The sequence below is a fragment of the Calliphora vicina genome, chromosome 2 (assembly GCF_958450345.1).
Source record: "Calliphora vicina chromosome 2, idCalVici1.1, whole genome shotgun sequence".
NCBI classification, from domain to species: domain Eukaryota; kingdom Metazoa; phylum Arthropoda; class Insecta; order Diptera; family Calliphoridae; genus Calliphora; species Calliphora vicina.
In genome coordinates, this window is record NC_088781.1 from 34,848,889 (window position 1) to 34,876,803 (window position 27,915).

The 27,915-nt window shown below is 28.9% G+C and overlaps 1 protein-coding gene across 1 annotated transcript; it reads left to right on the forward strand.

Moving 5' to 3' along the window:
- Window positions 1-27,894, forward strand: LOC135950940 (ATP-binding cassette subfamily G member 4). The gene is made up of 8 exons (XM_065500471.1): window positions 1-521; window positions 15,442-15,999; window positions 20,181-20,298; window positions 20,371-20,706; window positions 20,770-21,008; window positions 26,430-26,882; window positions 26,944-27,200; window positions 27,262-27,894. Exons 2-8 carry the CDS (start codon window positions 15,774-15,776, stop codon window positions 27,691-27,693), a joined length of 2,061 nt encoding a protein of 686 aa, XP_065356543.1. The 5' UTR covers window positions 1-521; window positions 15,442-15,773; the 3' UTR covers window positions 27,694-27,894.
- The last annotated feature ends 21 nt before the right edge of the window (window positions 27,895-27,915 follow it).

The window sequence follows — 27,915 nt, forward strand, 5'->3', positions numbered from 1 at the left end:
CAATATTCGCCAAACATTCATCATCATTCATTTCCACAATACAATAAACTCTGGTAGTCAATTTCATTCCATTACTCGATAACGAACATACGGGTACAAAAAGCGCGCTTAACTTAATCGAGTTAAATAAATTTCAAAAGAAAAAAATCACACAGAATAAAAATAAAATTACCCCATATAACGCACTGAAACAAATTTAATCAATTAAATAACAATAAATAAAATTATTACTTATTTTTTGAAATAAATGCACAGAAATTGTTTTTAAATATAAAAAATGTGGTGCAGTTAAATAATTGTGATTATTAAATTATATGTGTCTATTTAAAGATTAATCCCAATAAATAAGGATCATTTCACACTTGAAAGACATAAGTGCTAATACACGTTCTTGGCATTGCAAATACTCGTAAATTAAAGTACAAATTGGTGTCGGATGTTTATTTAATTACAAATAATAATTAAAATTATCAAGTGTTATAAAAAAAGTGCATTTCCACGTTATTACTTACTTGTAGATGGTGAGTTTTTCTCATATTTTTAGTTATGACAGATATTCAGAATATTTTAAAAAGTTTTTTGTTGGTCGTTGTATAAGATATGTATGTATATAAATTAATCTGTCAACTAAGATTTTTGTATAAACCACACCTATTAAATGTGACTTATGAGGTCTATTAAAATTCCTATATTCAGCTGTGCCGGATCTTATATACCCTTCGAAAAACTATACTTAAGATAATGATCGAAAATATTGTTTGGTGAAAAAACTTGTGTTATTAAATATTTTTCACGATTTTGACCCCTTGTAGGACCGAATTGCTATGATGTTATATACATCGTTGGAAAGGTCTTTGAAATATATATAATTATATATCCATATTGACTATATTAAAATCTCAGACATTTATGAACCGATGTTCTCGATTTTTAAAAGCAACCGAACCGGGACTATTGCTGATATAATGATGTATAAATTATGTTTTCATGAAGTTTCAACATACAGACGGACATGGATCTCAAACGAAAAATGTAGAAATTATAAAAGGAATGACTAACTTAAATTATGTCTTCGCCACTCATGGTGAAGGGTACAATAAAAATAAGTCTAATTCACAATAAAAAACGATAAATATGAATATAGAAAAAAATCAGACTTCCATACAACAGAAATAATGTCAGAAGTACTACAAATTCGTTTGTATAATTTTTATTTTCTATTTTAACCCTCTAACCCGCAAGAGTGCCTCAAGGCATGCATTACAAAACACCAATTATCTCAAAAAGTAATTATAATTTTTAATTTTTTATAATAATAAAAAAATTCGAAATGCATTCTGACTTTTAGTTTTTGTTCTGTCAGCTGTTTGGTGAGTGATGTCATAATTTTAGCACGTGAAATTTTGTATGTGATTTTTTTTTAAACAAAGTTTTAATAACTTTTAGTCGCCCGATCTATGCGAAATATTTTTTTTTATATGTAAGATATTCTTCTTTTAGTCTATGAATTTGTAAATGTTAAACAATTAACAAAAAGTGTGTTGAGAACGCAAAAAATTAAGGGATGCCTCAGGGCTCTGTAGTGGGTTCGGTCATGCCCGACCATATAATAATAATACAGTACACTAAGTATATGAGCAAATAAATTTTATTTTCAAATTTCAATACATTTTTTTATATGCAGCTATGAACAATTATGGACCTATCGTCATGAATTTAGGTCTTCTGATTTCTTTCTTTTTAAAATTTTATATGTGCTAAATTTTATTTGGATTTCACATGAGCGAAAATCTCATACGCTCTTTAAAGTGATATTCGGAAGTGGGACTTCTTACGAGGCCAAAAAGGAATCAAGCCAATTTCGGATACACTGCTGTTAAGTGAAGTGTATTCCAGAGAGATCGTTCTGCATCGAAGACAAACAAATAGTAGACGGACGTTTGAGGCAAGGTCTGGACTATAAAGTGAATGAGGCAAAACTTCCCAACCACTTCATTCTAAATACTTTTTAACCGAGTGTTGTCATGTCGGTGCAAAAATTATTTTCTTTTATAGCGTTCAAACATCATTTCGAACATGCAAAATCGTCTTTCAAGGCTTCAATTTGTATTGTACCCAATTTTCATGCTTTTTGATGAATCCGGCTGTACGAAAACGTTTTTTCTGGGTGGCCTGGGAGATATTTGTCTTCCGTGTCAAATTCACCACTTCTGAACCGATGGTTTGTTCGGAAGTGGCGATTTCGCTCGTTGAAGCCGGTGTAACACATTCACCTTAAGCTTTGGTGGAAGGGTATATTGGGTTAGTGCTGATGTTTGTAACGAGCAGAAATATTGTCTTAAAGTATAGCAATCCTTCTGAGTCGATTAAGCGATGTCCGTCCATCCGTCCATGTAAACCTTGTAATTAAACAACAGTCTCATTTTTAGAAATAACTGCTCCAAGGACAAAGCCTATTGAATTTGGTTAGAATCGGACCATTATTTCTTCTAGCTCCCATACGATTGCCCTATCTGAAAATAGTTAACCTCTAATAACTGTCTTAGTTATATAGATATCCAAACAAAATTCAGCACAAATAAGTTTTATATAAGCCGAACTCACGATCGGTCAATAATTTGTCATAGCTCCCATATAAGGTCCTCTTCTGAAAATCACTTTAACTAGCATAATATATATACAAATGTCATGTCACCAAATTTTGTAACGATCAGTGCACAATTAATCATAGCTCTTATATAAATTTTAAAAGAAAAATCTTTATAATCATCTTCTGGGTGTAGGGTATCATATGGTCGGGCTTAACCGACCATACTTTCTTACAGGTTTCAAATTAAAGATTCGATACGTTAGTATAAAATTCGAAATTTTCGAAGCAAAAAAATGATAGATATGTACCCTCAAAATTAAATATAAGATATCGCAATTTTAAGTCAATCTCGCATTTTTAAGTCAGACACCCAAATATGTTTCTGACAACCATTTTTATAAAGAAAGAATTTACCATATTATGTTGTTTTCGTCCTATGGTTATCATAATCTGAGAACAACATATTAAGATACAAAGATTCATCATAAACATGATTGCCATAGACATATATTTATTTACTAAATATATTGCCATAATCATGTGGATGTTAACTTTACCATATTATAGCTACCACTATCATTGTTAAAAAACTGGTAAAATTTTTTAAATATTTAAAGTAAACATGCAGTTTTAGAAATTTTTTTTTCTGGGTGTACTTTATGGGAAATCTAGAGATTAGGACATACTTAATTACATACAAGTAGTTATAAACAAACTTACTCCATTTAATTTTTGAGAACAATTTTGTTGTTAATTACTAAACTTTTAAAAATAAGTCTAGGTCAATATTAAGTTTTGCCAAAAAAAAAAACAAAACAAACTTAAGCTCATACTCTCCATGAATTTTATATAAATGGTCATAGACTGAACTGCAAGGTTAATTATTTTCCTAAAACAAAAAAATAATGTAAATTATATTTTACACACTTTTTATGCTGTAATTAATGGCAACATCATTTAACACTAAAATTAAGTGTTAAATGTTATCTAGCGGTAGTTTTAAACAGTAGTTTTTATGATTTTTATGAAAATGTTTAAAAGATGAAAATACTACAGTTTTAAAACTAAAAGCAAGTAAATAAAGAGGAACTTTAGAAATTTGTATACACCCTTCACATATATGGGTCAGATTGAATAACAGCTTAAGTCGACATAAGTTAAAAAATATATTAAGGACTGAATCGAAAAAACCTTAACACACATTTTTCATTAAAACTTTTAAGCCAAGTATTATCAGATTTTTTCTTGATCAAGTTACCTTTGTAAATAACTCAACAATAAAATGTATGATTACTAAGAGCAGTGATATTACACAATAAAGAGCTGCAGTTTCAGAACCAACCATACAAATATTATGACTGAATTAAGCTGAATTTTAATACCGTTTTTAAGAATGTGTGACAATTATAAATAAATGAATAATCCAGTCCATAAATCATCACCTTTGTATTGTTACAGACATAGTTGCCTGCTTATTATACTAACTATTTATACTGATATTCTGTAAGTTATTTATAAAGTACACATAAATTATTACAATAAAATACAAATGAGATAATTACATTTAATTAAAGTCAGTTTAAACACATTACTTTTTTTATTACTCATTTGATATTTGATTGTCAGATTGAAGACAAGTAAGTTGTGTGAAAATACATTTATTTAAGTGGGTAAACAACTTAAATTTGTAACAGTTCAAATTTTCTTTGAAATAAAAGCTTTATAACTGTGCAATTATGCGAGGGTCTCTATGGTTCAATTTTTACAAAACAAAATAAAAACCTTAAATATGTAAACACATACAAATTTGGCAATTAAAATATTTGGAATATTTTAAAATTTTCAATTAAAGAGAGTATAGAGAGAGTAACTATATGTACTAAAAATTTCCAAAATAAAATATTTATTTTAATAACTTATCAAAATCCCACACAAAGACCAGGCAGAGAGTATTTAGATTAAATAAATATTTTATATTATTCTCGTCTACTGTTCTATTTTCAGTACATTGTAATTGTTGTTTTTTTTTACTTTAATTGACACCAGCAACAGGTCTAAAGTTTGCGAACATTAAGACTCCCTATAAATATTTAGAAATGTTTTTGTTTTTAAGCCACTGAATAAATTTGAATTAATGTATATTTTGATATGGAAGTATAATACAATTTAAGCTGACAAAGTAATTGAATGAAATGATAAGAAAGTCTTTATTACGAATTTTAAACTTGGCACGACCTAATACAATATTTGTATATGTATGTACATATATGTCACACAAAGAAATACTTAGCCTTTGTTTGAAGTTTGCATGACATCTCAGTAAAAAAATGAGCTTGTTCTAGAAGCTAAGCGTAAGAAAAATACACTTCTTAGAAGCAGATGTGTAAGGGAATGAATGTCTATTGTTATTAAAAAAATGAAAGCAGAAAAAACAAATCCAATAGGAACCACTGTACATCATTAATACTTTTGGGTCCAAAGATTATTTTTATACCCTACACCAAAAATGTATGGGTAATATTGACTTTGTCATTCCGTTTGTACGGCCGTCTTTCCGTCTTTTGCTAGCAGTATAGGGTCTAGAGGAAAGGACTTAGGAGGATGAGATTATTCGTAAATATTAGAAATGTTTGGTATTTAAAATAGGTCAGATCGGTCAAGTAGAACCAGGGTTATGGACCAAAATGTGAGACTTCCACCAAAAGTTGATATTTTTAATATTTGTTTGGCTATTTCCTTAAAATAAATGCAGATGTTATTCCTATGATAAAATGACAAAATCTATTGATTTCTCCTATCCCCTATTAAAATTTCTCTCCGGAATACGGCTCTATGATACATTCGAATACAAATTATATTAATAATCGAGGAAAAAAATATATTTTTTATTCGAATGAATAACATTTTGCAATATAGAATAAAATATTATTCGCTCAATAATTCATTAATCGAATAGTCGAATAATTTTATTTTCAAGTTTAAATTAAAAAAATAATATACACCAACATTCTCAATAAAACAAGCTGTTTACATTGAAAATTTTATTAGAAATGACTTTCTACATTAATTTTCCAATTAACTTTAGATTAACACAAATATCAGAAAGATAAATTTGAATTTAACTAGCACAGACAAAATCCACATTTATTAACATTGATCATATTGCAGTCAACATAGCATTTAACAGTCGTGATAAATGAATTATCTGAAATGAAAAATAAAAAAAAATGTCTGACGTGAAATCTATATATAAAAGTGAATGTGTGTTTATATGTATGTATGTTTATTTGTTGGTTTGAAGTCTATAGACGGCTAAACGGCTAACCAGATTTGCTTGAAATTTTTACTGTATGTTTTTCTATATCTGGAAGGAACAAAATAGAAAAACATTTGTTTTGAATTTTCAAGTGGGAGTGGTACCTCCCATACAAAGTTAATATTAAATATCAAATATTTTGCATGAGCAATACCACCGTTTGTATAAATATTTGTGGCCTAAAAGGGAGTAGAAGCCACAGAAGGCGTGGCACCTCCCATATGATGATAATTAAAAAATCTATTATATGGGATACAATAAGAGATAGAGTCCATAAATTTTGCACGGTTATTCTATCGGATAGATTGCGGACTATCAATAGTGGGCGTGACAAATCCCATACAAACTAAATACTAAAATTCATATATATCTGTATAATTTTTATATATTTAGTCCAAAAATGAGCAAACTAGCAAAAGTGGGCGTGGCACCATCCATAGATATAATGACAAATTATATATAGAAAAAGCTATAGCAGCTATCAATATTAATTTTTAGTACAGAAATGCATGGACTACCAACAATATTAAGTAAATGTTAAAATTTGTATACATTTGAAACCCTTATATACACGCAGAGAAAAAATATAATTGGGCATGGTTACTGTAACCATTTATGTAGTTTTACAAGTTTTTTAACTATATTATAGTCACAGTAACCATTTACATGATTGTGGTAACCATAATATGGTTAACTTACGATTCACATGATTGTCTCAACCATATATATGGTTACAGAAAACATATATATGTTTGTGGCAACCATATTTATGATGAATAATTTTATCATAATATGTTGTTCTCAGATTATGATAAGCCTTAAGCCGAGAGCACCATAATATGATAAGTCCTTCATCATATAAATGGTTGTCACAAACATGTAACCATATATATGGTTGAGACAATCATGTGAATCGTAAGTTAACCATATTATGGTTACCACAATCATGTAAATGGTTACTGTGACTATAATATAGTTAAAAAACTTGTAACAATATTGAAATGGTTACAGTAACCATGCCCAACTATATTTTTTCTCTGCGTGTATATATAAAAGTCAATGTGTGTTTGTTTGTATGATTGTTTGCGTATTTGTAATGGCACTCGACTTACAGTAAGGCAATTAATTAACAATCTAATCGGAGCTACCTTTATAACTGGGAATTATAATTTCGGAAATGCCATTTGATTTTAATCGATTTCAGTTTCCTATTTGCTTAGTATTTGCAATGACAATTGGTAAAGCTCAAGGTCAGTCAGTCTTATAAGTTTGCGGACTAAATCTAGAAAATCCATGTTTTTCACATGAACAGAAACTAATTTTAGATAGACTTAATATATTGTAAATCTTTACGGTACGGATAGCGAAGCACACCGGGTTTAGCTAGTAATAAATAAATTTGAGTTTTTGGAAAAAAAAATTATTGAGATGATTTGTAACCATTTTGGAAAATGGGTGAATGGTTTGCATACTACACTGTATATAAGTGTTGACTAAAGGGGTACTTGTTAGAACTGTAATAGTAGGGTATATGAAATAATCTTAGGATCTGATGAATTTATATTTGAAAAATGTAATTTTTGTGAAAAAATTTCTGGAGAGGATTATGGACCATTTTGGGAACTGGGTGAATCGTTTTGGAGAAGCTTTAGCTTTACTCCTTCAATTCGAAAATAAAATGACTCACCAAAGCTTATGGTAAATGTGTTCCATCGGACAGTGGGGCAGAATCGAAATATTTTTGAAGTAAATCTGGCATTTCTAAACGGCTAGTTTGATCGAAATAAAATTTGACGTGGGCGTATCCCCTGTGCCCTACTCCAAGGTCGGCTCTATGGGGGCTCAAAGTAGGGTACCTTCAATATGTAAAATTTTTAAACACAAAATCATAATTTATTAACAAAACTCAATGAAATTTTCAACGTTTTTTTTTAAATTTGTCATTTTAAATAACAAAGTGTAAAAAAACTTGTGAAAAGATCAAAGGGAATCCCGCAATTCCTAAAAATTAGAGAGAAAATCCCAGAAATGGTATTTATTACAATTTTTCCCATAGGGTCCACATTTCCTTCGGTGCTGGGAAAATACTTTGGGGATAAATAGGGAAAATATCAAGGTTTCCAAAGCTGCTTTCATGTACCCAATGTAGAAATTTTGATAAAAAAAAAAACAGGTCAATTTTCGAAGTCGTAACGTCGACATACTCGAAAAGTAGAACATAATTTTTATGTCAAAATATTCTCCGTAAAGATACCTTACAAAAACACATAAAATTGTTACATTTTCTTAAAGAAAGTTAATTTTAACAAAAAAAAGAGTTAAGTCACCTTTTCGCCAAAAAAACAGCAAAAATCTAGTATTTTTTGAATTTTTAAATTGATTTTTCGATTCATAATCGAAATCTTTCGTATATCATTGATAATTTAGTTGTCTAACCAAAAATATTCGACTCCATGCGGACCAAAAGTACGCCCTATATTTTTAAAAAAGTGGATCAAGGTATGGAAAAATTTTAAAATTTAAATTTTGAAATGCATATAACTCGGAAATTATAAGAAATAACTAGCACACGTACGCATGTTTTTTCAAGGCATAGCCGAACGAAATTGGATAGGAAAGAAAAAAATGGCACGTGATTAAAAATTTTACATGACATATCGCCGTCCCTGGAGCCCATTTTAATAACTTAAACTTGAATACTCCTTGGTTACGCCCACGACAAATTTTATTCAGATCGGACTAGTCGTTTAGAAATACCAGATTTATTTCCAAAAAATTTCGATTCTGCCCTACTGTGCATCTGCAAAAACGAGCGAGAGATGGTTTTTTTGGTTCAGAAGTGGTGATTTTGACACGGAAGACAAAAATCCAACCCGGCCAGCCAAAAAAGTTTGAAGACCAAGAATTGGAGACATTACTCCATGAAGATTATTGTAAAATTCAGCAAGAGCTTTCAACATTATTGGGTGATACTTAAGCAACAATTTCAAAACATTTGCGACTAGCAGGACTGACCCAAAATGGAGGGTCAAAAGTTCTATTCACATTTTACTACCAGCAGATAGGCGAAAGTGGACCCTTCCAAAGAATATATGTGGTTAAAAGGGACATTTCTGATAATTTCTAAAATATCTTTATTGAATCAGAGTTACAGAGTTTCGGCAGATGAAAAACGATTCAGTGCGCCATGAAATATCGAGGTATTTCGGCAATAACGCTTCGAATATTCGCTTACAAGTGCTCGATCGTTTCTGGTTTATCTGCATTGTCCTGTGACTTTACATATCCCCAGAGGAAGTAATCTAATGGCGTCAAATCACATGCTCGAAGTGGCAATTTAACTGCTCCATTTCTCGAATTTATTCATTCGCCAAATGTTTCTCTGAGTAAATTGATTGTATCGCGCTCTGTGATACGTGTGCCACCATCCTGATGAAACCATAATGAATTCCAAATGAATAATAAAAATGAAAAATCTAAGTTAACCCTTTGAAATCACGACACGTGTAGCTAGCTAATCGCCTATTTACACATACTCAAAGTATCTTTCCCAAAAGCAGAGCAAATACAGTCAAATCTATTACCTGACAGATTGCTACAGTGATCTAGTACTTTTCAAATTTATTTAAGCAATAAATACGTTGAGTTTGCACCTATCCTATATCTACAAACTTTTAATGATGTAAAAATTGCAACTAAGATAAACTAATTGATAGATAAATAAATTAATATAGTTTTAAGATGAGTAGTTTGAATTTTATGGAAAAATACTAAATTCCTAATAATTAAAAATAAATATAAAAATTGTATTAATCATTTGTTTTCATAGACAGTGTTACTATTACGGAAGGCATCATAAGTTAATATTTACAAAAAAATGTACTTGTATTGTAATTATAAACTTAACAACATCATTAAATAAATATTTAGCATTTAGTTGAGATTTTTATTACATGCTAATGGGACATGATAAATAAATATTCTAAATAAACATTCTAAATAGAAAATCTATACCGTTTAAAAATTATAATATAAAAACAAATAAGAGTGTTTTCTAAACTTACTAAACAATTAATTTTGTTTTATCGTTTATGCTTTTTATTATTCAGAATATTTGTACTAAGTTCCCGAACTTCATATAATTATTATTATTAAATCTTATTTTTATTTGTTCCCAAGTCCTGCATGTAACACTTTTTATTATTTCTAAATAATCTGCTCTTGTTTACAATTTTTCTATACGCCAAATTTGTATACTAAAACTGCATTAAAATTCGTTACGTTTCATCTGTTCCGATTCATTATAGTCACGTCAGTTTTCTCAAATATACAATTCATACACGTTTTGTATTTGCATTACGGCAAATAAGTAATAAATCTTCTATTTATCATGAAATTGTATATTTAAACAATTGTCAATTTCGAATTATTAATAGTACTTAAACACAAATAATATTTAATAATATTCCACTAATTGTCAAAGTCTATTAACCTATCCATTATTTGCATAAAATTTAAATATTACACTGATGCTAAACTTCAAATTAATTAATCAATCTTCTAGTGAGAAATAATTTCCAATAGTTGACAATTTGATTGAATAATAATAATACAATTGTTGACACGTTACATCAATTTAATTAGAATAATCACGCAATGTAAGAATATAAATCAAAAGTCCATTAATCTATTTATAGATTTAATTATGGTTAATAAAATTTGTTATAAATCGTAAAAAATAATAATAACAAGTAAATGTGTTATATTCGACTGAGCCGAATCTTATATATCCACTCCAAATGTAATAAGGATCTGATTGTTGTGCACAACTAGATAAAAACCCTTATCTAGTTTACTCGATTTGATTAATTTTATATTTTCTATTACATACTAGAATATACCAGTGATAAATTTGACCTTTCTGAATTGATTATTAATATTATCGGGAACAAAATATTTATAGTGGTCAGACCAAACAAAAACTTTCAAATATTTTGATCCAAAACTTTAAAGCGGTTCAGACTATTTTGTTAAGTTTTGGATATTTATCCAATAGCAATAACTACACAGAGAAAACAGATTCGCGATAGCAACCGAATTTGTTCCAATCGAATGATTTGGTTGCACACATAGAATTTTTCGGTCCTATCAACTAAAAGTTAGTTGATAATGAAGAATTTCGGTTGATGCAACCAAAGTTTAGTTCCCCCATCCAAAACAAATTCGGTTGCTATCACGAATCTGTTTTCTCTGTGCACAATTCCCACTCCCCTGTCTTCAGTTCTAGTAAACCAAAAGATATCTCCTAGTTTGCAACCAGTAATGCCCTCCAGTTCATCGTAGAATCGTCTGCTCATTTAATCAATTGTTGTTGCAGCCTAAGTTAATGACAGATTATATATTTTCAATCTCCTCGACATCCTACATAAATCTGAAAAGCTGTTCACATACAAATTCTAGCACTTATCGAGCAGCGATCGGAAATCATGCACTCAGAGATCCTCATAATACCCTTATCTCCCAGGATATATTGATGACATTCAAACACCTCTCAGAGGATTTGCAAGACAACACTGTCAGTAACTGTCCTGCTCCTTTGGCTATCTTTATCCTAAGACTCTGCGCCACTAGGCTCGAATCAATAATCCAACAGCCAAGCATGCATTTTATCCAATTCACAAGGAAATCCTGGAAAATAAGTACCTCTCTAATTACATCAATTTTATTATTATTATACCCTACACCACCATAGTGGGGAGGGTATTATGCGTTTGTGCAGAAGTTTGTAACTCCCAAAAATATTAGAATCACTTTCTGAGTCGATTAAACGATGTCCGTCCGTCTGGTTGGCTGGTCCATGTAAACCTTGTGCGCAGAGTACAGGTCGCAATTTTGAAGATATTTCGATCAAATTTGGTACATATTATTTTTTGGCCCAGGACCAAGCCTATTGAAAATGGTTGAAAGTGGTCCATTATTTCACCTAGCCCCCATACAAATGTCCTTCCGAAATTGGACTTTATCGGTCATAAATGTTTAATTTAAAGATGTATCTCCACAAATTGCACTCCAAATAAGTTTTATATATACAAAATTCATGTCACCAAATTTTGTTACGATCGGTCCATAATTAGTCATATCTCCCATATATACCCGCTTCCGAAAATCACTTTAACGTGCATAAATCGCTTAAAAATGTTGGTATTCAACATAGTAAACTTTCATAGAGACATAAATCACACGACCTAATTTCATGGTGATCGGTCCATAATTGGTCATAGCCCCCATGTAAGGCCCACTTCCGAAAATCACTTTAAAGAGTATAAATTATTGAAATTTTAAAAGAAAAATGTTTTTGCTCTTTTACTTAGTGTTATATGGTCGGGCTTGACCGACCATACTTTCTTATTTGTTGAAGGTTGCATTTATGTCTACGAACGCGACAAGCACTCTATGCCGTACTATGTCATACTCAATCAACTCTCAAGTTAAGCTTTTAAAGGTAATGAAGCATCAATCCTGCTCCTGTACATGTACATCAGTATTTTTGCTCGAGTGTTTTCAATAGAAATGAAATATTAAAATCCTTAGCCTAGGACATAAATATTACCCTTACTTCCCTCAATCCATTTGACATAAACACCGTAATATGGGAGAAAACACTTACAAATATACACAAGAAGAAATAGTCCTTCGGACCCAGTGACTTATAAGGGTGGAATATGTTTACTGAATAGACCAGCTTCTCTCTGGTTACTATTTCCTTCATTACCTTACTTAAATATTCTAAGACCGTTATGTCTACATAGTCAACGTATATTTATCCTGCAATCACTAAAAGCTAGATTCTGTTCATAAATCATACACCGAATCTTAGTAGCTCGTTGTCTCATCGATGGAGTCATTGTACGATAATCATGATGGCGATTTCTACTAAACAGAGTTTTTTCCGTCAAGATTAGAAAGGAACTAGTCAAAATGGTTTCTATTCACATTGATATACTTAGGCAATAAACAAATATCTAAAATTTGATTTGCAAAAGGTTTAAATTATAGTTATGAAACTCATGCTGAATGAAATAATCAACTTTTCAGTAATAAAAATAAAAAATCATATAATTTTAGACCAGTGGCATAGAGAAAACTTTGAACATGAATTATAATAAAAAAAATAATGGCCTCTATTGTATTCTGACCAGCTATTGATTGTGATTTTGCTTTTTTTTAAAACTTTTCGTGTTGTTTATATGTAAATAACAGATCAAGTTCGGCCCCTGGAGTCTATAAGTGCCGACCACTGATTTAGACAGATGCAAACATTTCAGTTCACTATATTTTATTCTTATTTTACAGACCAAGTTAAATAACAACGATTTTTTGAAAAAAAAAATCCAATCTTATTGGCTTTTGACCTGTCAATCGGTGTTCTGAACCCCAGATCTATTCAAGTAACCATTTTTATTTAAACTCTTGTTTGGAAACAGTGTTCTTAGTAAATAAAATGTTAAATTTAATTACTTTTATTTTCTTATTTCAAATGGTCAACGGTATTTGTATTTATTATAAATAATTTGTGGACATTTCTACGTAAAAAAATAAATAAACCAGTTTTTTGTTTAATGCTAACAAACAAATAATAATATAAACAAAAAACATATGTTTATTATTATTATATAATAATATATTTAAGCTAACTGTTTATAAATAATTAAAATTAATTATTAATGAATTCTATTTACTTATTAATTTGCACAAACAAAAAAATAAGAAAGTAAAACGTTAATTAGATTATATGAATTTATGAATGAATCATTTCATTAAAAAAATAAAGAAAAAAATGTGTATTCACATTTCAACAAAATTGTGGTTTTGCCCATATAAAACTATAAATATAGCTAATGAATATTAGGTAAATTATGCAAATTGTACGGATTTGTTTACATGTTAATGTCGTTGTCACCAGGATTAATTTTCAATTAACATTGTTTCAATGGAAATGTTTAGTTGAATTACTTATTGAACTAAAATTATGTGAAAAAAATTCACATTGCAATGAAAAACAAGTAAGAAAGTATATGATACCCTACACTAAGTAAATGAGAAAAAAATGTTTCTTTTAAAATATCAATATTTTATATTCGTGAGTGATTTTCGTAAGTGGGCCTTATATGGAAGCTATGACCAATTAGGGACCGATCACCATGAAATTAGGTCGTGTGATTTATGTCTATATTAAAGCTAACTATGTTGAATTTTGTGTGTATACCAACATTTTTAAGAAATTAATGCACGTTAAAGTGATTTTTGGAAGCGGGTCTATATGGGAGCTATGACCAATTATGGACCGATCACCATAAAATTAGGACCGATCGTAATGAACTTTAGTGACATGAATTTCTTATATATAAAACTTATTTGAAGCGAAATTTGTGGAGATACATATATAAATTAAACATTTATGACCGTTAAAGTCCAATTTCGAGAAAACATTTGTATGGGGGCTAGGTGAAATAATGGATCAATTTCAGCCAGTTTCAATAGGTTTGGAAAGATCGAAATATCTTCAAAATTGCGACCTATACTTTGCTCACAAGGTTTACATGGACAGCCAGACGTAATCGACTCGGAAAGTGATTCTAAGTAGATCGGTATACTTTAGACCAATATTTTCACACACGCATTATACCCTATGGTGGTGTAGGGTATAAATATTGGTATTTACTCACTGATGATGTAGAAAATGAAAAAATTGAGGTGGAATCACATCCAATTCTTAACAACAAATAGAGAGCAGTACAAATAAGAGCTCTTTAGCTTAGTGATTAGCGCATTTGACTATAAAATGAGAGATTATGAGTTCAACCTCGCTCTATGAAATTGTTCTATTATTTTTTTCTTAAATTCTGGAGTATTAGTACTATGGAATTTAATAGTGAAGTGTTATATTAAATAAACCAGTGAATAAAGTTGTGCGTGGGATGCAAATTCACTAGTAGTAGTTCTCAGTGGCTAACTAATTCGACGTGGCGGAACTAGTTCAATGAACAGCGATTTAAAAATACACTAAAATATATTTCATTTTATGAAATCTGAAATTCAATTTTTTACTTTAATATTTAAGAAACACATAATAACAAAAAAAAAATCAGGCTCTTTCTCAAAATATGCAACTAACTATACTTTAGGAATATTGTTTTAAACACATTGTTTCAAATATTTTTGAATTATTGTTTTATTTTTTATATTTCAAAACACCTTTCACTCTTAATTATCATTAGCTACAAACTTGAACGGAAATTTTTAAAAAATCTAAACAAAGTATTTTCTAAAGGTGGGAGTATTTCTAATGAAATAATTAACAATTTCACGCTCATATTAAAATGATTAATTTGAATAAATTTCAGAATTTCATGATGTTATTTTTAATTAATATTCATACATAGTTGAAATATTACAATATAATTACAAGAATATTTTTTTATCAAACATCTATTGTAGTTAATCTAATATTATATATTTTCTTAATTCTTTTCAGTTAAACAAGTTATTCATATTCGATTTTAATAATATGTTTAATTAACCATTAAACATGACGTTAATAAATTAAATCCCTTCAAAATGTATTAAATCTAAACACCGTAATGACTTGAAAATCTAACAAGCAACAAAGTTGAAAGAAACTATTAGAATAAAACGTTTAATAATTAGAAACAACTGCAATTAAAAAATAATAATAACAACATTAAGGAAGAGAAATACAATACAACTGCCAAGTTTAACAGCAACAGTCACGTTTTCTTAGCTTTTAATAAACACTTTCAATATAGTGGCTTTTGTTAAACTTTGATCTGATTGCAGTCATTAACCATGGATTCCACTGACACTGGCTGCAGTTACTCTTTTGACAGTTATAAATCTCGCAGCGGTACTTCGTTGAATTATAGCAGTGATATAAATGCCATTAGCGTTGATTTGCCAGAACAATCTGATGACTTGATTTCATCATATAATGGCTTAAAGTATTTACCACATTGGCCACCAGTTAATTTGGAATTTCACAATTTGACTTACAAAGTACCCGATGTGGGCAATGGTAAGTTTTATTTACGTCATACCCTACACTTTATATTCTCTATTAAGTTAAAAGTATTAACTCTATTATTAATATAGATTTGCCAAATTTTAAATATTAGATCGCATTACTATTAGCTTTTGTCAGATTTTCTAGATTTTTGTTTTTACTATATTTACTACATATTATAAAATTTAATTGAGTGATAAGTTCGCAAAAAATTTAAATATATATTATTAAAACGTAATTATAAAAGTAAAACACAACTTTAACATGAAAACAAATATAAATAAATCAATCAATGTCAGTCATATGATACCCTACACCTGTTAGCATCTTCAGTAATAAATTTGACTGAAACTTAAGTCTCTTAAATGTCTCGTTCACAAAATTGATATTAAATGATTTTTATTTCTGTTGTGTTTTTATTATTGAATGATTATCGAGTCTCTGTTTGTTTTTATAGTGGAGCTCTGCGTTTTAAATTCTTTATTTTATTGAGTTAAAAGTTTATAGAAAAATCCATCGTTTATAATTATATTCTTTTAGAACTATATTGTATGTATTTATTTTCTCTCAAACACATAAATATTAACGTAAGTGATTTTTAAGTAATAATATATAACAATTAACTCTTTGACAATAATGGACATTTTATTTTCGACCTTTGATTATTATATCCATTTTTTTGATGAACTAGTTCTCTCAATTCCATATTTTTATATTCGAATATTCAAATCCCAAGAGAGATTTATATCAACATATTTGTACTTTATAGAACCTTAATAGCTCTATTTATTATTAGTTTATTTTGTCATTCAATATGCCATACATCCAGCATCCTGATGCTGCAGAGCCATTTTTTTCGCAAGGATCTAATTATTTTAAATGCTTTTATTTGAATATAATTCGTTCGTTAATGAATTTAATCATAGTGGAATTACATTCATCTTTTTACTTTTGGTGATTTTGAACCGGAAGACAAAGATCGCCCAGTTTGAAAACCAAGAATTGGAGGCATTACTCTTTCAAGATTGTCTAAAATAAAAAAATCTCTGTTGTTAAGTTTTCCCTAATTAATTTGTCACGTAAAAAACATAAGGGTGACATATTATATATCAATGGATAGAAGATTTTGCTTACCTTTCAAAAATGTGTATAACTTTTGACAATTAAAAAATTCATGGAATACTTTTTTGAAAAATATGACAAAAAATGTTTTTTATTGAATTTTTGCATAGATACAATTTTTTTCAAATTGAAATAAAATTTTTATTTACACAGAAAAAACTATTTCTTAAACCGTTTCAATTCAAATATACATATATCACATATTGAACTGATTTCAATTATTTTATAATTGAATCAAGTATTCATGTGATTAAAAAACAAAATTTTCTTATATTTTCTATTGAATTTTGAGTTTTGAATTTGATAATTTTGACAATTGAATATACAATTTTCGTTATTGGTTGAAATTTAAATACAAAAATTATTGAATAGATAATTTTCGTAATTGAAAACACATTTTTGTTATTTTTTGTGTTTTCAATTGCGAAAATTATTTATTCAATAATTTTTGTATTTAAAGTTCAACCAATAACGAAAATTGTATATTCAATTGTCAAAATTGTATATTCAATTATCAAAATTATCAAATTCAAAACTCAAAATTCAATAGAAAATATCAGAAAATTTTGTTTTTGAGCACATGAATACTTGATTCAATTATCAAATAATTAAAACCAATTCAATATGTGATAAATGTTTGAATTGAAATATATTTTTTTTGTGTATGAATAGTTTTTAGTGAAATTTCACAGTTATGTAGAATTTTCTTTTTAAAAAGGAAATAAAACAAATTTTGAAATTTATTTACAGCAATCCCAAAAAAGTGTTGATTATAAAGGGTTGGGATTATCGGAATCCTTTACAAAATAATTAAGAACATATTGAGCCATCTAAACTCGATTACTATATTTTGATATTGAATACGCGATTTGTGAATTTTTGCACTAAAGTTGAATTTTACAAAAGAAGTAGACGTTTTTTGAATGGATCTGCACTTTTTTGGGAAAAAACGTAAAAAATATGGCCATTTTTTCATGTTCCAACTTTGGATGCGTGTAGTTTTTTATAGGGATGAGATAACTGTTAGCATTTTATCTTTATTGTTTTGATGAATTAAAAAAAAATAAATAAATAAACCTAAATATATCTTGAACTAAAAGAGATAACTTACATAACTTGTAGATCTCCTTATGGACTATTTATATTTTAAATTTCAGCTCATTCGGCTCATACATGGATTTTTGGAGATATTTATAAAAAATGTGAGACCCGATATGGCGTCCAATTTTGCTAATTAAGCGTAAAGGTTCTATATGCAACTTTTGTGTCTTTGGTGATCCCCAATGAAATTTTACGCCAAAAAAAAAATTTCGTAGAATATTTTAAATCCTTAAATGTCCTTTTTGAAAAGACTTTTTTTCAATTTTCTCAAAAATTCCACGATATAACTCTGACAATAAGAATTCTCTCAGATACTAACTTACAACATTTTTTTTAGTTTTTATAATACTCCCTTAGATCAAAAAATTAAAACTTTGACCCACTGTAAAAAATTCAGACCAGGTTTAAGTTTATTATACAAAAATAATCTACTCAATATGCCATTTCAGAATTATAGGGTCGCTATTCTGTTCCAATCAAAAAGTCTCAATTTGTTGGACAGTGTAATTAATATATACAATTCAGTTTTTAAAAGTTAGAATTCAGTGCTCCAATATGTCAATTAGAATGTTTTAAATTCTGATAATGATTTAAAGCTTTTTCAAAATTTTGAAAACAAAAATATTTCGTTATTGAATATTTACTTTCTCATTAAGTGGAAAGAAATCTTAAACTGTATTGAATCTAATTAAATTTTTTTTTGGTTTTCATTTTCTAGTATTTCAATAATAAGACACCAACGATTTTTAGAATTTGAAAAAAAACTATAACAAAGTTTAATCTATGAATCTTAAAAAGGATAATATCCTTGTTTTAAATTTTTCATAAAAAAATTATTTTTTGTGTTTTTATTTTCAATTGAATTATAATTTCAAATTATAAATGTCAAATAAATGTTCTGATCACTTATCTGTTTCGTCTTTAGCCAGCGTGCCAAGATATTAAACCTCATCTACTCATTAAGTAGATGAGGTTTTAGATCCAATCCTTGATGGACTTTCTGATAATTTTGGACTGTTCTTGTTCAAGAAAAATCCATCTTTAGACAATTCAATGACAGAGCAGTATAGAATCGGCTTGGTAATTCTTAGTGATCTCTAACTTGTAAATAGCAGCAATACTATTATCTCACACCATTTGAAAATTATATCAAAAGGTTAGATTAAAAACACATAAAGTTCGGTTCAAATTTGAATAACTCGGAAATGTTTGCTTTTTCTGATTCAGTTTTATTTAAATTTAAAAAAATAAATAATTTACACACCAATTTTGTGAAAACCGAAAAATATTTATATCACTTGTAAACTAATTTTTTTGACTTCAGAGCCAATGAGGTAGATTTATCATTAAATGATTTGGTGAAAATTTTCAATACAATATATCAACAATCTGAATACTCCGAAACTCATAAAAAGCTAAAAACACCCCAATGTACAAATATGTAACAAATCACAGCATTAACTTATGATATTATCGTCATTGTTTAGGGTAAAATTAATTGTATGGTGTGTTTGCAGTACGTACGTAGTACGTTACAATTGAGTGAATAATTAAGAGCACTTTGTACTTTACGCTAATAAATTGTATATATATTTTTTTTGACACACTAAATATAGTAAATTTAGCATGAAATATTTATGATGACAATTTAAACAAAATAGCACATGTTAACCACAATCGTTTTGTTAAAAAATTATTAAATTGTAGTATTTAAAAAACCTGTGATATTAGATATGAAATTTAATTTAAAAATACATTTTTGAATATTTATTTTTCCTAATTCGATTATATTTGGTATATTTATTTTCACGTACAAAATAAAATGTAAACATCTCAAGAATTCCTTTAGTTAGCTTTAGTTTGGTCTTTATATAGGTTCAAAGTTCATATGAGTTATTAAAAGCAAAAACCGCATTAATTTTTTCAATCTTCAAGTATTTTCTAACTGAAAACTAATCTTATAACTTTAGGCATGAAAACAATTTTAAAAGAAATTAATGGAGAATTTAAATCACACGAACTTACTGCCATTATGGGACCCTCTGGGGCTGGAAAAACAACCTTACTTAATCTTTTAGCAGGATTTGGGTAAGATTTTCTAATAAAAATAATTCTAATATCAGGAACTTATAAATGAAATTATGATGTACCATTTTCTAGAGCCAGCAATTTTACCGGTGAAATTAATATTAATCATACGCCTCGAAATTTAAAATTATTTCGTAAAATGTCACGCTACATTATGCAAAACGATGTTATAGATCCACATTTTACGGTCATGGAAGCCATGATATTTGCGGCCAACTTAAAGTTGGGCAATGATTTGACCAAACAACAAAAACTAGAAGTAGTCGAAGAGATACTTAATATGTTAAGATTACAAAATGCTGCTCATACCAGGGCCATACGTTTGTCGGGAGGAGAACGCAAACGTTTGTGTATTGCCCTGGAATTGGTTAATAATCCACCGGTGGTGTTTTTAGATGAACCAACCACGTAAGTATAATAAGTTACATTTTTTTGTTACAATTTTGTTACTTAGTTTTCTTTTTCTAATAGAGGCCTAGATGATCTCTCCAGCACCCAATGTATACAGTTATTACGTCGTCTAGCTCATGCTGGACGCACAATTATCTGCTCAATTCATACCCCTCCAGCCAAGCTATTCGAAATGTTTGATAAAGTTTATATACTGGCCGAAGGTGAATGTGTTTATCAGGGCAGTGTTAGAAATATAGTGCCGTATTTGAAAGAAATTGGTCCCACCTGTCCTGTTACATACAATCCTGCTGATTTCAGTAAGTTGTTTTTAATTATTAAATTGCTGCAATTTATTTTATATAGTTTTTTTTAATTATGATAAAATGTTTATTTAATAACAATGCCATTACATACCAGTTTTGTAAATTTTGATCTATTGACATTAATCTGAATTATTTATAACGTGTTTATCCAATACAATTCAATTATTGACACGATATAGTAATTAGCAGTACATTCACTTTGAAATTCTAGTTTGATATTTCAATATGTAGAATAAAATATTAAATATTTTAATTATTAATTTAATTAATATAATTACATTGTAATTGCCATAGCTTCCTCTAATTACATTCTGGCAAACGTGTGTTAAAACAATCAGGAAGTTGAAACATTTAGACATATGTGCATATTCTACAATATATTCTTAAGTAACTAAATGTGATTAACATTTGATGTTTATTTTTAAAATGTATTACTGATAGTTATATAGTTACTACTATATGTATTATTCACACCTTTACTCTTCTATTTTGATTACTTTTCCTTAAAAAAAATATTTTATATACAAATCATTTAAATATATGGGGGATTTCATGTCAAGTGAACCAGCTTTTGAAATCGATGTCTTCCGATCGGTCGAGAACTCCCTGAGTTAGGGAGGGTCAAAATTTTAAATTTTTGCCAAACAGGTATTTTTTCTCATCCATATAAGTTATTACCAATTGTTCAAAATGTGTCCCAAGTAGTTTAGACAGGTATCTATCAAAATCTTTGGGAAAAAAAAATAAAAAAAAAAATTGTTTACATTATTTTTCTTTTGATTTTTTTTTTCTCAAAAGAAAGGTTAGATCTTTTCCTTGAAGACCTTTATGGTCGCTTAGTGGGATGCGAGTTGAATATCTATCAAAATAAATGTTTTGTAACTCAAGACATGCAATTTTTTTTGATTTTTTGGCAAAATCAGAATCTTTGTTGACTTTTTTTTTCAAAATTTAGCAATTTCTTAATTTTTTTTTACTCAAAAGAAAGGTTAGATCTTTTCCTTGAAGGCCTTTTTGGTCGCTTAATGGGATGTTTTGGAACTGAACACCTACAATTTTTGATTTTCGGAGGTGGACCAAATATGGGAGCTATGACCAGTTATGGACCTAACGCCGGGTCGCTGTATTTATGTGTATATGCAACATCTTTATGTTAAATTTTATTTGGATACCAGTATTTTTATGAGATTTATGCGAGTTAAAGGGATTTTCTGAAATGGGCCTTATGTGGGAACTATGACTAATTATGGACCGATCGCCGTGAAAATAAGTAGTGTAATTTCATTACCCATATTAAACTTATTTGTGTTGAATTTTTTGGATACCAAAATGTTTAAGAGTTTTAACCTCGTTAAAGTATTTTTCGGAAATGGTCCTTATATGGAAGCTATGGTCAATCATGAATCGATCCGCACAAAATTTGTGGGTCTGATTTTTTTATAATAAAACTTATTTGTGGTAAAATGTGTGTGGATATCAATGTATATAAATTAATCGTTTAAGGATGATAATGACCTATTTCGGGCTAGGTAAAATAATGGATCGATTTTTATCAGTTTCAATAGACTTTAGGTAGGGTCACACATGACAAATATTTGACGATAAAATACATTTGAATTCTTTTATTTATTTCAAAAAGTTATTTTACTTAGGATGATATAAAACAAACAATTTAGTTTTATTTTATTTGATGCTGTTTGATCTTACAAATCATTTGTAAGAGTAAACACGTCAAACAAATTTGTGCTAAAAAAAAGTGGTTACACTTTTTTTAGCAAATATTTGCCAAGTCCTTATGGCCTATGCTCTTTGTCCAACATTTCTCCAATATTTTATCCCTTTCAAAAAATAAGAGATGTCAGGGTAATCAAAACATTTATTAATGATTTGTGAGATAATTTCATCGTTGTAGTCAAATCTCTTTCCACCGAGCAATTTCTTCAGGTTTGCAAACAATAAATAGTCACTCGGGGCTAAATCCGACTAAATCCGGAGAGTAGAGTGGAAGAGATTGTATTTCGTAGCCTAATTAATGAATTTTTGCCATGGAAACTGTACGTGTGTATACCCTTTTGTGCACTCGATTGTAAGCAACCAAGGCAGCCATCTTTCTCATAACCAAGTGATCATTCAAAATTGCAACTACTAATCCATGTGAGATACCTATGGCTTCCAAAATCTCTCACATTTTCAATCTCCGATCGGCCAATTCCTTTGTTTCGGGTGTAGAGATCTCAACTGGGCGTCCAGAACGTTCGGCATCTTCCGTGCTTGTAAACCAATGTTTCCATTAAAATTGGTGGTACAGAGTTCATATAGCTTATCAAGCTTAGCCTTTATTTGAGTAATGGTTTTTTCCCGCAAAAAATAATACTTAAACAGCTGACGAAATTCACTTTTTTCCAATTTCTTCTCAAGTCATGAGGTAATCTGCTTTAATGGCTGTCAAACACAAACTAAATAACGCAGCATGTTCAAATTTTTAAAGGAGTCAACTGACAGATGCTTGTTGACAGGACCTACAATGGGTCAAAATCGGAAAAAATATTTTTAAACCCAATCATTTTTTTTCTCCAAAAAAAAATTTCAAAAACAAAAAAATTTAATTTATATAACAATTCAAAAAAAAATTTCTAAAAAATTAAAAACTTTGGAAAAAATAAAAAATTTTGTTTACCTAAATATTTACATTTTGAAGTGTAATTTGGTGAAGGGTATAAAAGATTCGGCACAGCCGAATATAGCTCTCTTACTTGTTTTATTTACGATTGTGAAACAAATTTTGGTGCTCTCCCAAAATCAGAGAAATGCAATAATTAATTTAAAAATATAATAAAATGTTTGCTCTAAAGATTTTTGGCCTATTTCTTTCTTATAAATAGTTTTTTATTAACGATCATGAATTATTATATAATAAAGTGAAAGTGAATTTGGCATTTGATCGATATCTCCTATTTTTGTAATGAAATCCCCTAATACTCCGAAAATATGATGTGTCAAATCTTAGAAAACCAACAAAAATACCACAGGCACGAGAAAATGACATGAAAGACAAAAAAAACAAACTACAATAAATGCTTACAAGAATATTACCATTATTTATTATATTAAATTGATGAGAAGCGCATAGGATGTACTAAGCATTAGGATTCTTATTGTTCTCGCAATTATTCATAAATAAGCTATTTGTTAACCCATTTAAAATGTTAAAACGTAGTAGATGTAGAAAGGGGGTGCGACTACGATGAAAATGAATGGGGATTCGACAACGATGAAAATGAATGGGGATTCGACTACGATGAAAATGAATGGGGAGTCGACTAAACAGCTTTCATGAGCTATTGAACAGCTGATGAAAGTGCGGTTCAACAGCTCATGAAAGCTGTTCAACAGCTTACGAAAGCTGTTCAACAACTCATGAACAGCTCATTCATTTTCATTGTAGTTGACTCCCCATTCATTTTCATCGTAGTCGACTCCCCATTCGTTTTCATCGTAGTCGCACCCCCTTTCAACATCTACTAAACGTTATTAGATAGACGAAAATTGCTTCTATTACTTTCGATAATTATATTTAGAAGAAATTATACCAAAGGAGAAAAAAGCTCAATGAAATATAGACGATTTTAGAAATTATTGCATTAAAAAAATTTATTTTTGGTAATTTGAAATTTATATGAACGAGAGCTTCGAATTATTTTATTAAATTAAAGCCAAATTCACTAAAATTTTAATTCTGAATTAAAAATTGTCAGAAATTCATTTCAGAAAATCATTCTTGAATAGAATTTATTCATTGCTGAAATAAATCATGATGGAATGGTTTAATTTTTTATAATTCAAATCTAATCCAAATTTAATGAAAATATTTCATCCTCATTCAATTTACAAGTCGCAATTTTGAAGATATTTCGATAAAATTTGGTACATACAATTATTTCGGCCCAAGAACCATTTAATCATTATTTATCCATTTGTAGGGGGCTAGGTGAAATAATACCTAGCCCCCTACAAATGTCCTCCCGAAATTGGACTTTATTGGTCATAACTGTTTAATTTATATAGGTATCTACACAAATATATATTATATAGGTATCGCCCCAAATAAGTTTCATATATACGAAATTCATCTCACCAAATTATTTTACGATCGGTCTATAACTAGTCATAGCTCCCATATAGACTCGCTTCTGAAAATCACTTAAACGTGCATAAATCTCTTAGAAATGTTGGTAAACACACAAAATTCAACATAAATAACTTTCATATAGACATAAATCACACGACATAATTTCATGGTGATCGGTCCATAATTGGTCATAGCTCCCTTATAAGGCCCACATCCGAAAATCAGTCACGAATATAAATTATTGATATTTTAAAAGAAAAATGTTTTTGCACATTTACTTAGTGTAGGGTATTATTACTTACTTTCTTACTTGTTTTTGTTTGGATTTTAATAATTTACAAAATTAAAGAAGAAATATTGTAGAAAACATATTTGTAAAAGATGTAAATTGATGAAATTAAAGAAGAAATATTGTAGAAAACATATTTGTAAAAGATGTAAATTGATGAAATCATTCATTAAATTCTATAAAGCTTTTTTGTAATGGATTTTAATTAGAAAAAATAATAATAAAAAACTTTTATTAAAATGCTCTAAAAAGAAGAAAATAAATAAAGTTTTTTCAACAATTTTTTTTTATTATTATTTTCTTTTTAAAAAGTTTTAAAATACTTTAAAATTCATGAACATGAATTTTTTTCTCAAATTTTTTAAATTCGAAATTGGAAAATGTAAGTAATGGGTCTCAAATAAATCTAAAATTACTTTTCCAAGAATCTTCGTGATTAAAGATTTCTTTAAGCTCTTTAAAAAAAATTTCAAACTTAAATTCCAATTTTCGAACATAATATTGCATTGTTATTAGATTTATGCTTGACCTAGGGATTATTTAAACAGTTTTAAAAAGTTTTCGAACATAACATTGATTTTTTTGATTTGATTTCGAATATTCGAACATAATATTGCATTGTCATCAGGTGTATGCATGAATGCAAAATTCACTTGAAAATTTTCACCTAAACTCACATACAAACTAACAGAGCAAGTTAAGTGAATGCTTTTAAAACCAAGAATTATTCAATAAGAAATTAATTCCATAAATAATGAATTCAATATGATTGAAGTACCATGGAATTAAGCCTATGGATTAATTCTTCATTACGAATTCTTAAATATTAAGGTTAAGAGATAAAATTTATTTGTATTTTGAAAATTGAATTAAGAATTAATTATTTCGAACATTTGATATAAACTTGATGCTAATTAATTATTTCATGTAATTGTAAATCGTAAAACTTTTACAAAAATATCTGTATATAATTTGAATAACCTTGTTTTCTTTTCAGTCATTGAAGTAGCCTGTCGAGAATATGGCGACTATCATGAGAGTATGGTCCAAGCCATAGATAATGGTAAGATATATCGCTGGCAACCAGAATGTAATTTGCATGCACATCAGAAATCTGTAACACCCACCAAATCGGACACTACATCAGGAGCCTCATCATTCGATGATATCGAACAATTTGAAGTTGATTTTGATGTGAAAAAGTTTAAGTCAACCACTACCTGGTGGATGCAATACAAACTGCTAGCACATCGTATGATTGTCAAAATGTGGCGAGATAAATCTTATATAAAATTAAAATTTTATATGAATATCTGTCTCGGTCTGCTGGTAGGAGGTTTATTTTTGGGCGTGGGAAATGATGCCACCAAGGCATTGTTCAATTTTGGGTTTGCCTTTACCATAGTGATTGGCTATTTGTATTTGCCCTTGATGCCGGTGTTATTGCAATGTAAGTTCTTAAAAAATATTCAAATTATGAAAATTAATTATCTTTTTATCTGAATTTCTAGTTCCTTCTGAAATGAAATTGCTGAAAAGGGAATACTTTAATCAATGGTATGGTTTAAGTTCTTACTACATGGCCAGTATTACTTCCAAATTTCCTTTCATGTTTATACTGGCCTTTATTTACTTATCCATGGTCTACATTATGTCCAGCCAACCTTTGGAACTTTTTAGATTCGCCATGCTATTTTTAATAGCCATACTAACAGCCCAAATCTCGGATAGTTTGGGTATGCTAATAGCCTCCAGATTAAGTTTAGTGGTAAGTTGTTTTATATATAAAAAAAAATAAAATCTCATCAAATTAATTATTTCCCCAACAGAATGCCATGTTTATGGGTCCCGTTATGGCTTGCCCTTTAATTTTACTCTCCTTCTATGGCATGGGCTATGGCAAGGAAATCGAAATACCCGGCCTCATGAAATATATCATGAAATTCAGTTATCTACGCCATAGTTTAGAGGGCCTAGTGGAGACCCTCTACGGCTACGATCGTGCCGATACAATCTGTCCACCCAGCGAAATGTTTTGCATGTACAAAAACGCCCATTTCTTGCGTATGGTTTTGGGTTTTGAAAATATTGACTATTGGACTTCAGTGGGTTTTCTAGTTCTCTTTTATGTATTCTTTACTGTTGCTGGTTTTATACTAATTAAGCATCGCTTGTCTGCTTCAGCTGGCTCGAATCGTTTGCTGCAGTACGTTAATCAAATAATGGTTAAATATTTTAATTTTACTTCCTATAAATATTAAAATGAAACTAGTTTCCTTTTTTTTCTAACGAATTTTTTCTATACAAACTTTAAGTAGTTATAGTTTAAGTAGGAAGGGAAAATGTATTATATTTTAGTTAGACCAAACATAAAGTTAATGTTAAGCTTAAAATAAAAATGGTGATATTAGTTTAAGGTTATTTTTTACTGAAGAGTTATTTAAATAAATAATTTAAATATTTTCAAATAAAATGTTGTTCTT